General features: G+C 34.2%; 2 protein-coding genes across 4 annotated transcripts; one reads left to right on the top strand and one right to left on the bottom strand.

Moving 5' to 3' along the window:
- Positions 1-710: 710 nt before the first annotated feature.
- On the bottom strand, positions 711-4,867 carry LOC123911528 (alpha-ketoglutarate-dependent dioxygenase alkB homolog 6). Its single transcript, XM_045962958.1, has 8 exons — positions 4,800-4,867; positions 4,587-4,710; positions 4,418-4,478; positions 3,723-3,761; positions 2,426-2,538; positions 1,633-1,873; positions 1,208-1,254; positions 711-1,122 (listed from the first exon to the last, which is right to left on the bottom strand). The coding sequence occupies exons 2-8, from the start codon at positions 4,704-4,706 to the stop codon at positions 943-945; spliced, it is 801 nt and encodes a 266-aa protein (XP_045818914.1). The 5' UTR covers positions 4,707-4,710; positions 4,800-4,867; the 3' UTR covers positions 711-942.
- A 2,138-nt stretch (positions 4,868-7,005) lies between these two features.
- LOC123911527 (peptide chain release factor 1) lies at positions 7,006-14,489 on the top strand. Of its 3 annotated transcripts, XM_045962956.1 has the most exons (7): positions 7,009-7,459; positions 7,562-7,637; positions 9,763-9,893; positions 10,029-10,099; positions 10,208-10,289; positions 11,973-12,040; positions 14,115-14,230. In XM_045962956.1, the coding sequence occupies exons 1-6, from the start codon at positions 7,100-7,102 to the stop codon at positions 12,015-12,017; spliced, it is 765 nt and encodes a 254-aa protein (XP_045818912.1). In that variant the 5' UTR covers positions 7,009-7,099; the 3' UTR covers positions 12,018-12,040; positions 14,115-14,230. The 3 variants fall into 3 exon arrangements, with proteins under 3 accessions (XP_045818913.1, XP_045818912.1, XP_045818911.1); XM_045962957.1 differs by lacking the exon at positions 11,973-12,040 and having other exon boundaries at positions 7,006-7,459; positions 14,115-14,489; XM_045962955.1 differs by lacking the exon at positions 14,115-14,230 and having other exon boundaries at positions 11,900-12,011.
- The last annotated feature ends 626 nt before the right edge of the window (positions 14,490-15,115 follow it).

The raw sequence follows: 15,115 nt of genomic DNA, 5'->3' as shown, positions 1-15,115 counted from the left end.
TTTGAATATGTCCCCGATGGCCCAGTCACATAAGTATATTAGTACGAAGTTTTTCCTCTAGTAATTTTTTAGGATTACCATGATATTAGTACGAAGTTTCTCCTTCCATTGGAGATGCTCTTACTATCTATTGACATATTGACACCAAAGTATAGCACATAACATGTTCGTCACAATGAGCAAAAATCGTCTAGTGCTCACTGTTTGCTAACATAAACTAGAACACAAAGTGTGTCTAGTACCAAAGGAAGCAACATCATCTAGTAGTTCTCCAACTGATACAAAGAGAAGCACATAAGCTTGTGGCACAAAGGAGCTCATCATTTGGTAAAATGCGTCTTACGATTGATCGAGCTTGCATCTGATCATCTCTTCATCTATTATTTCTTTAATGCAACAAAGGTGTTTTCATTACTTATTACTAAAGAAATATTCTTCACAAACACATTGAAGTGGTATGAGATTTGAGCGTGAAAGTCAATTGTCTGATAAAGATAATTTTTTAAATCACGCGAAATCATAAAATGACAATCTGTTAAATAATGTATCTACTTTGATCATCAACTTAGGGTTTTCCCTATGACATTTGCAGTGACAACAAAGTTATACAAAGGCTCTTACAACACACAACTTTATTAACGACGACTCTACTCTCAAGCTCTATAAAAAGAACTTCTCACTCACTGTCGAAGTTGACGAACAAACAATCATAAGAAAAACTCTATTTTATTGTACATAGTAGATATTAGGTTTTTGGTATGACCATTGCTAAGTATATGTTTGGACCGCTACTAGTGAGATCTAGGTTTGCACAATTGTTTCATAATCACAACATAGATCGACTGAGTCAACGAGAATATTGTACAGAGAAAGAAAAAGAAAAACTAAAAACAAGGTGACAATTAAACTTTTGATTGAATGGAAGATGAAATGTATATAATTTCAAAACCTAAACAAATTCTTGTGAACTTTTGGAACCAATCTGCAAGTCAATGAAATTCTATTGGAAGTTCTTGATATATTCTTATACTCATCTTTTCCTATTGTTTCCACCACTTCCTCTGAGCCAAAAAGACGGCTATCTGATTCATTGTGTTTCAAAGCTTCAATTTCATTTACAGCCTGAAAAAGACAGTTTGAAGCATGAGAAATAATTAGAAATGCAATCAATTTATGGCATAAAAGTTTAGTATCTGTGTAGCCTTACCCCATCATAGCCATGTACAGCACAATCTTTTATACCATGCAAGTAATCTGCAATCACATGCAAATGTAAACAACTTTTAGTAAAGCCAAAAGAGATTACGGCTACATGATTTAGAGGGCATTTGACTATACAACTTAATTATACTCTTATTTAATAATGTTATCATAGTTTTTGTATAAGTTGTTTCTACAATCAAAGAGAGAGAATGAAGGTAAATTCTGTATACACTGAAAACAATTTATATATGATATGCCAATAAACTATCTAGATGAGATTAAGAAAATAATCTTAAAATGACTTATACATGTATAATAAGCTATTTTCATAAATAAGATAAGTCTACATAAACTCTTCGAAACACCCCCTTATTAAATTACCAAATCAATATAATGATTTATTATAGTACTTGAGAACAATAACCTTACCTGAGTATGCCTTATCCTTGAATATCAGTAAACTGCGAGGCATCAATATAATAGAGAATGGATGGTGATCATCAAGCCACATTTCTTTCCCAGTCTCAATAGTTTCTCCGTCTGATTCGTTGTCAATAACTTCTTGTGAATCAAGTTTTAATCTTGCATGGGGAGTGAAGTCCATGACAACAGGAGATCCAAGTGATAGAATAGCAACAACTGGAAAATAGGAAGGTCCATCCTGGTGTGGCTGTAGAATAAAACAATCTTCATTCAAAACTAGCAAGTAGAAACATGCATGAAAATGCACTCTAGACCTATTAAGCACCGACACAGATACCGGACACGATATTAACACCTCTATAACACTGACACTTCTGATCGAAGGCGTGTCCAGTGTGTGACATGGTGTCCGACACCTACACGTGTGATATTATATTCAATGAATTAATCTTTCTTAAATTTTATTACCGTTGTTGACGTGTTAATGTTGTGCCCAATGTCCGTGTCAGTGCTTCATAGACTGACATTGACATGTTGACACCAATAATAATTTGAGAAAATGAAATAATTGAATGTAAACACGTGTCGATGTTGTGTCGGACACGCCTTCAATGTGAAGTGTCGATGCTACATAGCTAGCCTCTAGATCTTGCTCATAAATCATGATTATTATCATCTCTACATAAGGATTAAGAACAAATAATGAACAATGAAATCTTAACAATCTACATTTCACATCTAAAAGGAAAAAACAGGGCAAATGAATGGTCAAAAGCAGGGGTTGAGGTTCAGGACAAACCATTATGCCTTGGTTAGGTTGGTATTCATTTATGAGAACATGATTGATTGGTGATGGGAATAGTCCTGATTCTTCACATATTTTTTGTGTGAAATTTGTCAACCATGGAGGCACTGCAAAAGGAAAATCAATAAATAAAACTTAAGTAAATTAAAAAAGGACCTAGTTATGTTACCCTCTTTTCCACGGTTAGATCAATTTCAAAAATAATCAAGTGCAGATCAACGATATAACAATGTCTTAGAGGCAGTGCCAGTTTGTTTTGGCTATAAATCAAATTTTGGCAGAGATAATGTGGTTGTAAGGTAATATAAGATGTTTGGTTAACATTAGGTTGAAAAAAAAATCAATTTTGCAATGGCAAAAATTGATTTCAATAAAAGTCAGTTACCAGAGAGTAGATATGATATGAAGTGTGAGACTAATTTTTATGAACATATCAATTCTTTACTACAAAGGTGATGCTTATTTACTATGCAAACAACACCAATTCTTTACTCACATTAAAAATGTCTTTACAAAGACAAATCAATTTGATTATGATCAATTACTTAAAGATTAATTCTACAAATTCTAAACCTATCTATTTTTGGTGCAATGAAAGGGGCAAAAATTACAGAAACAAACCCAACAATGCATAAAAAGACATGACAAAATCAATTGTATCCACGTAGAAAGAACTACAATGAAACATGTATCTAATCTAACAACTAATAGTCTGTTTCAGGTCCACCAGACTATTTTATCATCTTGCAGCGTGTAGATAACATGTGTAAAGTAGAAGTAACAATCACGTTATTTCAATGAGAGTGATACTAGCAAGCCACTCTCATGAACACACTCTTTTTAAAAGTAATCAATTTACGGGGCTATCGTGCTACTGCTGTCTATTGCGGAATATAACAGTTTGTTCTGATTCTGCCACGTAACAGTGCTGTAGTGCCACTACAGCCCACTATTTGTCAATATTTTGTACTAAATAGAGGATCGGAGATTTGTTCGAATTCCACTATGCTATAGCTATATAGTAGTGCCGCTATAGCTTCTATTTAACAAGGCAGCTAATAAATGGACTAAAAGTATATTAAGAAAAGTTTTTTGCTACTTGCTAGCATTCCACCTTCAACAAAAACTGGCGTAATATTACAGCCGAGTAGTCGCTGTTTAAACTATCAAAAGGCAGATGGACCACAAAAACACCTAGAACATAGTGGCTTCACACTTGTAATAGACTACATTATGAGTTTCCATTCAGATACAATATTCAAATTATAAAAGTAAAAATATGATCACTTACAAGCTTGAGGTAGAAGCCCCTTCTCATGAACAACACCACCTACAATAAAAAGTGACATGAAGTAACTGATCAACATCAATATGGACCAATTTTCAAAACACTTTTGGTAATCATTACTAATTTGGTTGGTAACACTGAAGAAGTAAATATTCATGACAAGGCCCTTTTTCAAATTACATTAGATGTGAAAAAATAAAGTCCATTCCAAGCCACGGGACATTTTTATTTTGACTCATAGTAATCGAGGAATGCTTAACCACAATATTTCAACTATGATTTTCACGGAGGTTATATGAAATGGGCTATCATGAGACAAATTTCATATCCATGACAATACAAAATGAGGATTATGTCTTGGAAAATCCCCCCCTCCAAAATAAAAAGTCGAAATCAACACCAGATACTACACTACACTACACTAACAAATAGAAAAAATTAGAAGCAAGTGAATGTAACCCCATGTGTCACAGTGTTAGTATGAGACATCAGACACGCCTTCTAGAATGTCGGTTCTACATAGATCATGATACTTATAAAGGGAAGTTCACCTCCTAATATCTATATTTTCTTATAATTCTTCACTTTCTACCAACCCCAACCTACCAAAAATTAAAGTATTTGATAATTTGTAAAACCACTGATCTATATATTCTATGTTTGGGGGTGCATAAATTAATAATCATATTCATACATACCCCAATTCTGAAGCCTTCTATTCTTTAACAACTTCCACTTTGATGAAGGAGCTCCATTAATCTAACAACAATCAGAACAAAAAATAAATAAAATCAGTTTTTTGCATACAAAAAAGAAACATAGTTAAATTATAAAAACATTAGGTTGAAGAATGAATAGTATTGGTACATTGTTGAGTAGAAGGGTTTGATCATTCTCTGTGATAAAGTTAGGGATATAAAATAGAGTTGGCAATGACCCAACTTTGAAATTAGCTAAATTTTGGTGTTTTGGTTCAATTTTTTCCATTACACTGCAAAATCAAAGGTTTTCGAATGTCATGAAAAGGAATAAGAAGCGTTGTGAGAGGTCGCTGTTTAGGATGGAAGAAATTGGACTTACGGTAGAGTTGTAGAGAGAAAGAAACTGTTGGCGACGGAGAGAGAAGAGAATAGGTGAGTGTTTGTTTCAAAAAACTTAAATAAAAAGTAATTTTTCCTTTATATTTTTTTAAATTAATTTTATGATAATTTTATTAAAAATAGTAAAATTTATTTTTTATAAATTAAAAAAGGTGATTTTGTCATTTTTCGTTTTCGAAGAAAAATAAAATAAAATCTCGATCTTCGAAAGCGTTTTCCTTCCATCGCCGCATCTCCCTCCCTTTGTCGAGTCTTTCCTTTAATGGTTAGGGGAAATATTCTCTTATATAAACTTGGCGGACATTCTTTCCGGCCTTATTCAAATGGTGGTGGGTTTGGTTGGTTTGAACATAGGATGAAAAATTGAACTTGGACTTTGGTACCACTTCATGGGCAAGAAAATATCATTGACTCAAAGGGGATTTACAAAACAAAATACAAGGCAGATGACACAATTGAGAAGAGGAAAGCTAGACTTGTTGCTAGAGGCTTTCAACAAACAGCGGGATTGGACTAGGACGAAACATTCAACCCAGTTGTCAAAGCATGTATCGTAAGAATCATTTTGTCAATTGTTGTACATCTTAATTGGGAAGTCAGACAATTAGACATAAACAATGCGTTTTTGAATGTCAATCTCAACGAAAATATTTTCTTGCATCAACTTGAAGGGTGCATAGATGAAACCAAACCACATCACATATGTAGATTAAACAAGGCAGTCTATGGTTTAAAGCAAGCTCAAGGGCCTAGTATGATAGCCTGAGACACACTCTATTAACTTGGGGATTCCGAAACACCAAGACTGCTCGTCTTTATTTGTCCTAAAAGAGGCTAATCACACTACATTCCTACACATCTATGTTGATGATATAATAATAACTGGCAGAACAATAAGTTCCTAGAAGCTTTCATCGGTCAATTTAATCTTGCCTTTTCACTAAAAGACCTTGGAAATCTACACTACTTTATGGGAATAGAAGTCTATGGAGACAACAGTGGGACGTACTTGAAACAAACAAAGTACATAAGAAATTTACTCAAGAAATTCAACACGGAAAATGCACCATCATATCCTACGTTAATGGTAACCGAAAGACAATTCACAATAGAAGGAGAGCCAATGTCCAATCCTACACACTATAGACAGGTTATAGGTGCTCTACAACACTTAACCAACACAAGGTCTGATATAACCTTTGCAGTCAACAAGCTCCTGCCAATACATGAGCTCTACAACAAATAGATCACGGACAAGAAATAAAGAGAATACTGAGGTATCTCCATGGTACCACAAACCTAGGCTTGCACATCAAACCTTCAATGGATCTTGACATAACAAGGTTCTCAGATTCAGATTGAGCCACAAGCATAGATGATAGACAAAATCCATGGCAGGACAATGTGTATTCCTTGGTGAAACTTTGGTGTCGTGGGCTTAAGAAAGCAAAAAGTGGTGTCCCAATCAAGTACTGAATCATAATACAGAGACTTAGCTGATCTAGCAGCTGAAGTAGCATGGCTGAAGTCACTACTAAGGGAACTCAAAGTACCAATACTTCGAAAGCCAGTTTTGTGGTGTGATAACTTGAGTGCTAAGGCACTAGCCTCCAATCCGGTTATGCATATCAGGTCTAAACACATTAAAATAGATATCCACTACATATGTGACCAAGTTATTCACAATGAAATCCCAGTTGGCTATGTTCCTATTGCAGACCAAATAACATACCATCTAACCATGTCTTTCGCTCACACTAGATTCAACATTATGAGAGACAATTTTGATGTCAGTGAGTGACCAAGTTTGAGAGGGGGAGTTAAAGAAATGAATCATTCCATAATATATAGTCAACAACATTATTTCCTTTCATATATAGGATAATGATCGTACACTACTTGTATATTTATTAAGCATCGTTGATGCAATGAAATAAACAACAATATTGTAATGAAACTTAGTTGATTTAGTGCTGATTGATGCTGGACTTGGTAGGGAGAACTACAATTTGATCTCCTGCAAGTACAATTGAAATGATGTTGTAACTACTTAATAACAGAACTGATCCCGAACCTAGTTAGGGGTCCGGTAGATCGGATACCGGTGCTTTATCCGATTTTGATTTTATAGCTTGTTGCTATGTTTGGTTTAATAACACTGCTTTCCACGTTAGTTGCCACATGGCAGAATCAATGTGGCACCATCATCAATTCATCATACAGGTCTGCTGCGACTTGAAAACAAAATTGTTTGTGAATTGAGAAGAAACAAACAATTCAATGGCACACAAAATCCTCTTCAAACCAACCTTCATTCTCACTCTCAGACAAAAACTCACAACAACAAAAACTCACAACATTCTTCATTATCATCCATTTTTTCAATCCAAACAATCCTCTTCCTTTCTAAACCTCAACAACATTCACCCAATCTCAAATTACTCCACAACAACACCAACAACCACCACAATCACCACCGCCACCACCAATTACGGCGGTTACCTAGACCTAACCGACGATGACCTAATGCGACAGTGTGAAATGGGAACATTCAAAACCTCTGGTCCCGGTGGTCAGCACCGTAACAAACGCGAATCTGCTGTGCGACTCAAACACTTACCCACTGGTATCATCGCTCAGGTTCTATAATCTCTTTTTACCTTTTTCATTTTCAATTATTTTTTTTTTTTTAGATTATGACTTAATTAATTTTATTTATTTATTTATTTATTGAATTTCTAGGCTTCTGAGGATCGGTCACAGCATATGAACCGTGCTTCTGCTATTAAACGACTTCGTGCTCTTATAGCTCTCAAAGGTTTTTCATTCTTTTCTATTTTGTTTCCCATTTTTGTTGTTTCTTTATTGTTCGTTTGGTTGCCATGAGTATAATTGGTTTTGACTCTAGAATTGATTCTCTTCCTGAGACAGGCTAGTCTAGTCCAGAACAGATTCTAAACATAGATAATTAGAAGTGCCACATTGCAACTTACATTTTGAGTTTGTCATAATGTTTTAAAAACCGGATCTAAGATTGAACTGGTGAGACCCTTTAGGTTATGATTCAATTGGTTGAACTAGGTGACTAATAAATACTCCGCGATTAGGGGAGTAAATATAAATGCAAAAAAAAAAAATCCTGTTGAGTAAACCACGATTAGTGTTAACCAAGACATTGGGCTCAAGTGGTTAATGAACTCCCCTAAGCCGAATTGTTGGGGAGAACCCAAGTTCGATTCCTGGTGGGAACAATTCTTGGCCAGACTTTACTTAACTTGCGGCCGAACTCTGGATTACTAGGCCCCCTTCGCTGGGAACTAGAGGGTTAAAAACCCAAAAAAAAAAAAAAGTGCTCAGTGTTTTATCCATTGCAGTTGCAGATGGCAGACCATGGCGGAAGCTGGAAAGTCAAAATACTGCCATTTTAAGCGGCCATATCCGTCTTAAAACAATGTGGCATCACAATCCTACACAAATTGACCATGGCAGTTGTCAGAAATTCCGTCACTGCAATTTTCCATGGCTGATATTTGACAACTTTGACCTCTGTTTGACCTGGTTTCACCATTTTACAATTCAAATTGGTGGTTTAGTTGATTCAATCTGATTTAGTTTAGTTTGACTAGATTACAGTTCAAATAGGATTGGACCAACAGGAAAACTGGTTGGTTTTCAAAACATTGGTTTATTGATTGGGAACCAAAGTTTACCTAATCTTACCATTTTATGATGTATCCTTCCTTGTTCTTCTAATTATAAAAAAAATAACATTAAGAAAATTAACAATTAAGAATGATAATGGTGATGTTAAAGAGAGAAAAATATCTTTTTTGTTTAGTGACGAATTCTTTTTCTTTTTTAAGTGGAGGATAGGAATAAATACTAACAAAGGGAACTGGGAACTTCAGGGTCTCAGATTAGCTGCCGTTGAAAAATGGTGCAGTCACTTTAGTGTGTGTTTGGAAATCATCATTTAATGGTGATTTCGTGCGGTCAACACAAAGCTACACCTTGGATAGGTGGGCTTCTATACGGCTAGAGATAAGGTACATTATCCAAACATGCTTTTAGTCTTGTAGATGCCAATTAGTAGGACAAAGATCGATTAACTCATTAATTTCAGCAAATTGGATTCAAAACAACAGACAAACTTGTAGTAATTGTTGATTGTAGTAATTGTTTGATCTGGGTGATAACCTTAGACTTTGCTTATTATTCACCAATTATTACTGCATAAACTGTTGCATCCAAGTTGAGTACTTGATTAACTTTTGTAATTAGGATGTATCAATACCTCTATTGACTTTGTTTTCCTTGATTAACTTGTAGTAATTGTTGATTGTAGTAATTGTTTGATCTGGGTCGTAACCTTAGACTTTTAGTGCTTATTATTCACCAATTATTACTGCATAAACTGGTGTATCCAAGTTGAGTACTTAATTAACTTTTGTAATTAGGATGTATCAATACCTCTATTGACTTTGTTTTCCTTGGTTTGTGCGTGGATTTTTCCTACTTTGAATTATGTTTTTAAGGGGGCACTCTCCCTCGTTTTGTGGTCCTGGATCTTGTATTGTGAATATTATGCTGGAATACCAAACCGGAGATTGATATGGCTATAGGTACAGTTTGTGGTTCAATTGGTTTAGGCAACTACAATTGGTGGTTGAACCATGGTTGAACTGGAAAATGTATTATGTAACAAAGGATAATTAGACTGGCGATATAGATGGTTCACACTTCACAGTCTTACCGCTTGAGCTGTCATACTTTGTGAAGTACTAACACAAATGCCAGACATGATACTGACATGTGTCGGACACCAGACACAGCTTCAATTTAGTAAAACAATGTTTGTATTTTGAGATAAATAGTCCCTTTACTTATAGTAAACAATGCTTTGTCTTAATTCTAATAGAGAGCTTGTGATTTTCTCGAGCTAGTCAGGAAACCAGTGGATCTTGATGCTTATTCAGCACCTCGAGAGCTTCTTCAGATCCTTCCTCCCAAGTCATCAATAAGAGGGTCAGATATTGGTTCGCAAATTGGACCCAATAACCCAAAATTTGCAATGGTATACCCAGTTGTCTCTCTCCCTTTTTTTTTTTTTTTATTTTTTATTTCTTCTATATCCTTGTATAATAACCTATTACTGAAAATTCAAAACCCATATCCAACTTAACTACATTTACTTATGGTCCTTCAACAGGGAATGCAAGCTCTTTTGGATCTCATTTTTGCAGTTGAGGGATCCGTTGCAGATGCTGCAAAATATCTCGGGTATTTGATATATGCTTTAAGTAGTATTATTATTAATATTATTTTAATCTTTTACTTGCTATTTGAACAGTTCTATAATTGCTTTGGTGTTTGCTAATTATATTCCAGGTTATCTACTGGAGCAGTGTCTCGGTTAATCCTATCTGATGATTCACTTAGAAAGGAAGTAAATGATCTGCGAGCATCAAAGGTATACCTTCTGATGTTTATTGAACTAATCAATAAACCTAATTGGTTCTCATCACTTCATGTTTAATGAACTTGTTATTGTGTCTATATATATACATACTAAAATGATTATCTAATAATGTGATTTGAAGAAGTATTTTATTTATTTTTTGATTTGATGAAGTATTTAAATAGTAACAAATCAGCAAAACAGAGGGTTAGAGGAATATGTATTGATGCATTCTATGGGCACACATTTGATAAATAAATGGTACTCCCTCCGTTTCAAATTACTTGTCGTTTTAGAAAAAAAAATTTGTTTCAAATTACTTGTCGTTTTGATAATTTAAGGTTATATTTTGTCTATTATACCCTCATGTAAATTCCAAATATTTAGGAGTACTTGTTGAAACCGTAAAAGATTTAATATATATTTGGAAAACTAAAGTTTTTTTTTTTTTTTTTATATTTTTTTTTGGAAACAGAAAGTGTGTGCAAAAAAAAAAAAAATTATTGGTGAATTAAAATAAGGGTATAATAGGAAGATAAGGTGCAAAAATACACTTTCTTAAGGATAAAACTTAGGTACATTACGATAAGTGCTGTTGGTACTGTTCCCAATCAAATTATAACACGTGTAATGCTATATCCGCGTCACTTTCCAAGCGGCTCTGTTTTCACAGTTTTTGTTTTTGTCTATTTGAAATTGAGAAACAACAAGCATCGTGAATGAATCTCATTTATTATCTTCCAATTCTGTTACAGACCAACTTTCTATAGCAAGCATCATGGAATCCCAAATCATTAACAACTACACCCTCCGGACATAAATATAAGCAAAAATGCACTTTTTAGATTCATTGAATAACATATGTATCTAGTCTATATTATAGTCCAGATACATCTGTTATTCAATGAATCTAAAAAGTGCATTTTTGCTTATATTTGTGTCCGGAGGGAGTATCATGTATACACTTTTGTTTCACAATCTCACAAATCTTTCAAATCACATTTATAACCACCATTCTTAGATGAGTGACACTGTCACCATGAATGTTTTTTATAACCTTGCCACCGCCACCGTGAAAACTGCTCTTTCCATCTAGATGGCAACAATGTGAGGTTTTGCATCTCTTCAATCCACTTTCCATGGCCGCTCACCCTCAATCGGTGCATATCTCTCGTTTATTTTGTTTTCCGTGAAAATAGAAACTGATTGAAAAGTGACGTGGATAAAACAATACAGCTGGTATAATTTGATTGGGGAACAGTACCAACAGCACTTATGGTACTGGACCTAAGTTTTGTCCCTTTCTTAATTTCTTGTTTTTTGTTCTAAACCGACAAGTAATTTGAAATGGAGGGAGTATGTTTTTTTTGGGGTTCTTAGTGAACAGTAAGTATTTTAAATTTGCAGCATATTTTCCTAATACATACTTAAAGTTTTGACAGAAACCAAGAGGCTATGATTTTTATTTGGAGCACTTAATACATACAGTTATAGTGTTCTACAATGTATTGACTGTAGTAATTTACATTTTTGTTTTAGATTCCTTTTTGTATACAAAATATATACTTATTCAGTGATTGATTGACTTTGGTAGTTGAGAAAATTAGTTTTAGCTTGTATAGCCGCAGATCCTTGAAACTCTTGTAGCTAGACTGAGAGAGGTTTTTTGATTATCATCCATTCCAAAGTATTCAGAATCGAGATCCTAGGCAAGATTGGGGAGGGGTCGCAAGATGGTGAATTGGGGGATCGTAAAGCGGATCGTAAGTTCCTATCAATTTCACAAACTCATATATTGCATATAGATTCATACATATGCATATAAAACAACATAGTTTAGTAAAAAATACTTTAAAACACACCCAAAATACTTAAATAAACTCAAATTTAGGATTATAAGATTCATAATGCCAAAATGTCAAAACCATTAAAAAACAGAGTATTCAAAGACTACGTGAGAGAGGGAGTGCAATGAATCTGGGTGTATTGGGAAAGTTTACACAAATTACTGCTTAGTGGGTGTATTGGGAAGATTTCCACAAATTTATTGGTATAATGGGTGAGATACTAACTGTCTCCCACGTGAGAGCTAAACAAAAATGTGATTGTTTAGGGTTTTTGAAGGTTAATTGTCGTTTTAAGTAACCGGGTCACGAACCCAACCCCCAAACCCAGGTTTGCGAGGAAGATGAATAGGATCTGAAGAATCGCACGATTCTGCCTTTCCTACGTCTTTGCACAACAATCTCAGCCGCTCCCACCCATTTACGTTTCTTACCATACACAAACACAACAAGGGGTAGCAAGACCGTAGAAGCGTGCAATCCTACATTCGAGATCGCGATCTTGACTACCATGATCCATTCTCCTAACATCATGAATGGGTGGATATGCAATATGTAACACTACTTTGGACTCGAATATAAACTAAAAAGTAGTCATAGTTGATTGACCAAAATATAAATAAAATGTAACTAAATTTGCCGTATTTAATGCTATTATTTTCAAAATATCCTCAATGAAACAAGTTCTCATACAAAATTGAACGTAAAGAAAGAGTAGCTTAGGAGATTCAATTTTAATTACATTGAGAAAATTAAATGAGGTTAACCATTTTTCTTAATCTGTGTGTAAATAGTTTTTTTGCTTATAATTGAGTCCAGACGGAGTAACTGATCACAACAATAAAAGGATGTTGATTTCTTTGATATATACTTGATGCTAAACTATGATTGTCACATTGTCTTGTTAACTAATAGAATCATGTTAGTTTACAACTCTAGGTTATAGCACTTGATTAACTCATATACTTAAAGAGTGTGTTGAAAAGTGTGCTAAAGAGTGTGGTGCTAGTAAACCTCTAAACATTCACCTCACAGTTATAGCACTTGATTCCGTAGATGCATCTTATATCCAAACTCGAATCCATCTGCAAAAGAGGAGACTGGTGCTGTATTGAGTTTCAACCCTATAGCTCCTATCATGAACAAATCTATTGTTGCACGTTTACATTGAACTACTTGGAAAACAGAGTAAATGAATCCCCCCAATTTGATGAACACTTAGCTCAATAAGGGGAACCTAGTCCCATAGTCGTTAAGTCTTTTGTAATTTTGAACCTTTTGTTTGTCAATTTGTCCATCGTTTTATACTTGGTATGCTCATCTTTGTGTGTTGAGTTGTGAACCTTGTGATTTTGTGAACTTATCTGGTCTGGTTTATAAAATGTTCTTACGTCAAACAGAGTTCATTGTAGGAAACAACTCTTATTTTTATAATTCTGTGCTCTAGTAACTCTTTAAGTAACCAGATCCACCATATACAACTAAAAAGTACCTTATAAAGGATTTCTCGTGCCTTCATATTTTGAAAAGAAATGGCTGTTTTCAACCATTATATTGTTGCTGATTTCATTACAACTTTCAGATTTCCATACAGTGTCAAGAACACTCGGGGTTTGATGGAAAATTATAACTTTCATATTTGAAGAACAGCTGTTTTCTTTCTAAGGAATGTTGGGAAATGTCGTTGAATTTGGAAATGCAAAGCAATCCCTTCTTTGTTTCTTATCCAAAACGAATAAAAATATCCTTGTGAAATATGCTTCCTTAATCCTTATACTTATTCCATAATGTTTATAGTTAAGCTACATTTGAATTACATACAATACGAGTTTTTCTGTTACAGTGAAAAAGAAAAGACAAGAATCCTTCTATAATGCTTGCTTTTATCATTTTATGAAGTACTGTTACATTTTGTTCTCAGCTTCATGAGAAAGATCTATATTTGTTTTATCTAACAAACTGTAACTGAGAATCTGCTTTTTGGAGTGAACAGGGTATGAAGCCTCTCAAGTAGAAGCCTGTAAACCTGACCCAATTTCAGGGGTTGAAAGTGAATGATATAGAAGCTGACGAGATTCGAGAGTAAGGTTTGAGGTGAATTTTCAGATCATCACTCGAGTTGGATAAACCTTGTGCCTGAAGGAATATCAAGATGGTAACCTAAAATAGAAGTCACAATTTGGAGTGTATATTTTTTGTTCAAGATAGCTAGCTATGTGTAAATTTTTCATTTCACTGCCTCTGTGGTCACTATGTATTGTTTATTTTCACTGTTTCTGCAGAACATAAAGTTGGCAAATTGTAACACAAGATGCTGATATTTATAGATTTTATAAAAATGAAAATTATATTTATCATTTTCTTAACAGGATAATTGCTTCAATGCCACCCAAGAGTGCTCAGATGAAATGACGCGGGTCTCTTCTAGCTTAACCAATGTCCTGAAGAATTTATAGTAAGCTGAAAAATATACCAAAAAATGAAGAAAAAGCTGAAAACATATGGACATGTCAGAAGCTATTTTCATAAATTGTCACAAACATTTTCATTATGCCAGCATATACAAGTTCAAATAAGCATATCTAAACGATTCTTTATTGAATTCAACAAGATTTCTTTTTAATTCCTGATTATAATCCAATTTCTTTATACACTTATAGTGGCATCCACTCACAAGATGAATATACAACCCCAATTTAGTGGCTAAGAAACATACATGTAATCTAATAATATTCCCCTGAATTGTTCTCTTCCAATTTTTCAATGGTGATACTGTTCACCATGAATGCATGAACAGCACTTTAAGATTCTCATTTATTTTTTTAACATGTTTAGCAAATCACAATGTTTTGGTTAACGATGCTTTGAATTTTTCTTTATTAATTTTTTCTCTTTGTTTTTTTTTTGTCTGAGTTCTTGCAAGTAAATGTGCAGCTGTTGTAAATATGAATTTAGAGTTCATGGGGAAGAAACCTTGATTTTTTTTTTCCTCAC

The sequence above is a fragment of the Trifolium pratense genome, linkage group LG2 (genome assembly GCF_020283565.1).
Source record: "Trifolium pratense cultivar HEN17-A07 linkage group LG2, ARS_RC_1.1, whole genome shotgun sequence".
Lineage (NCBI taxonomy): Eukaryota > Viridiplantae > Streptophyta > Magnoliopsida > Fabales > Fabaceae > Trifolium > Trifolium pratense.
This window is presented reverse-complemented; position numbering and strand designations above follow the sequence as displayed.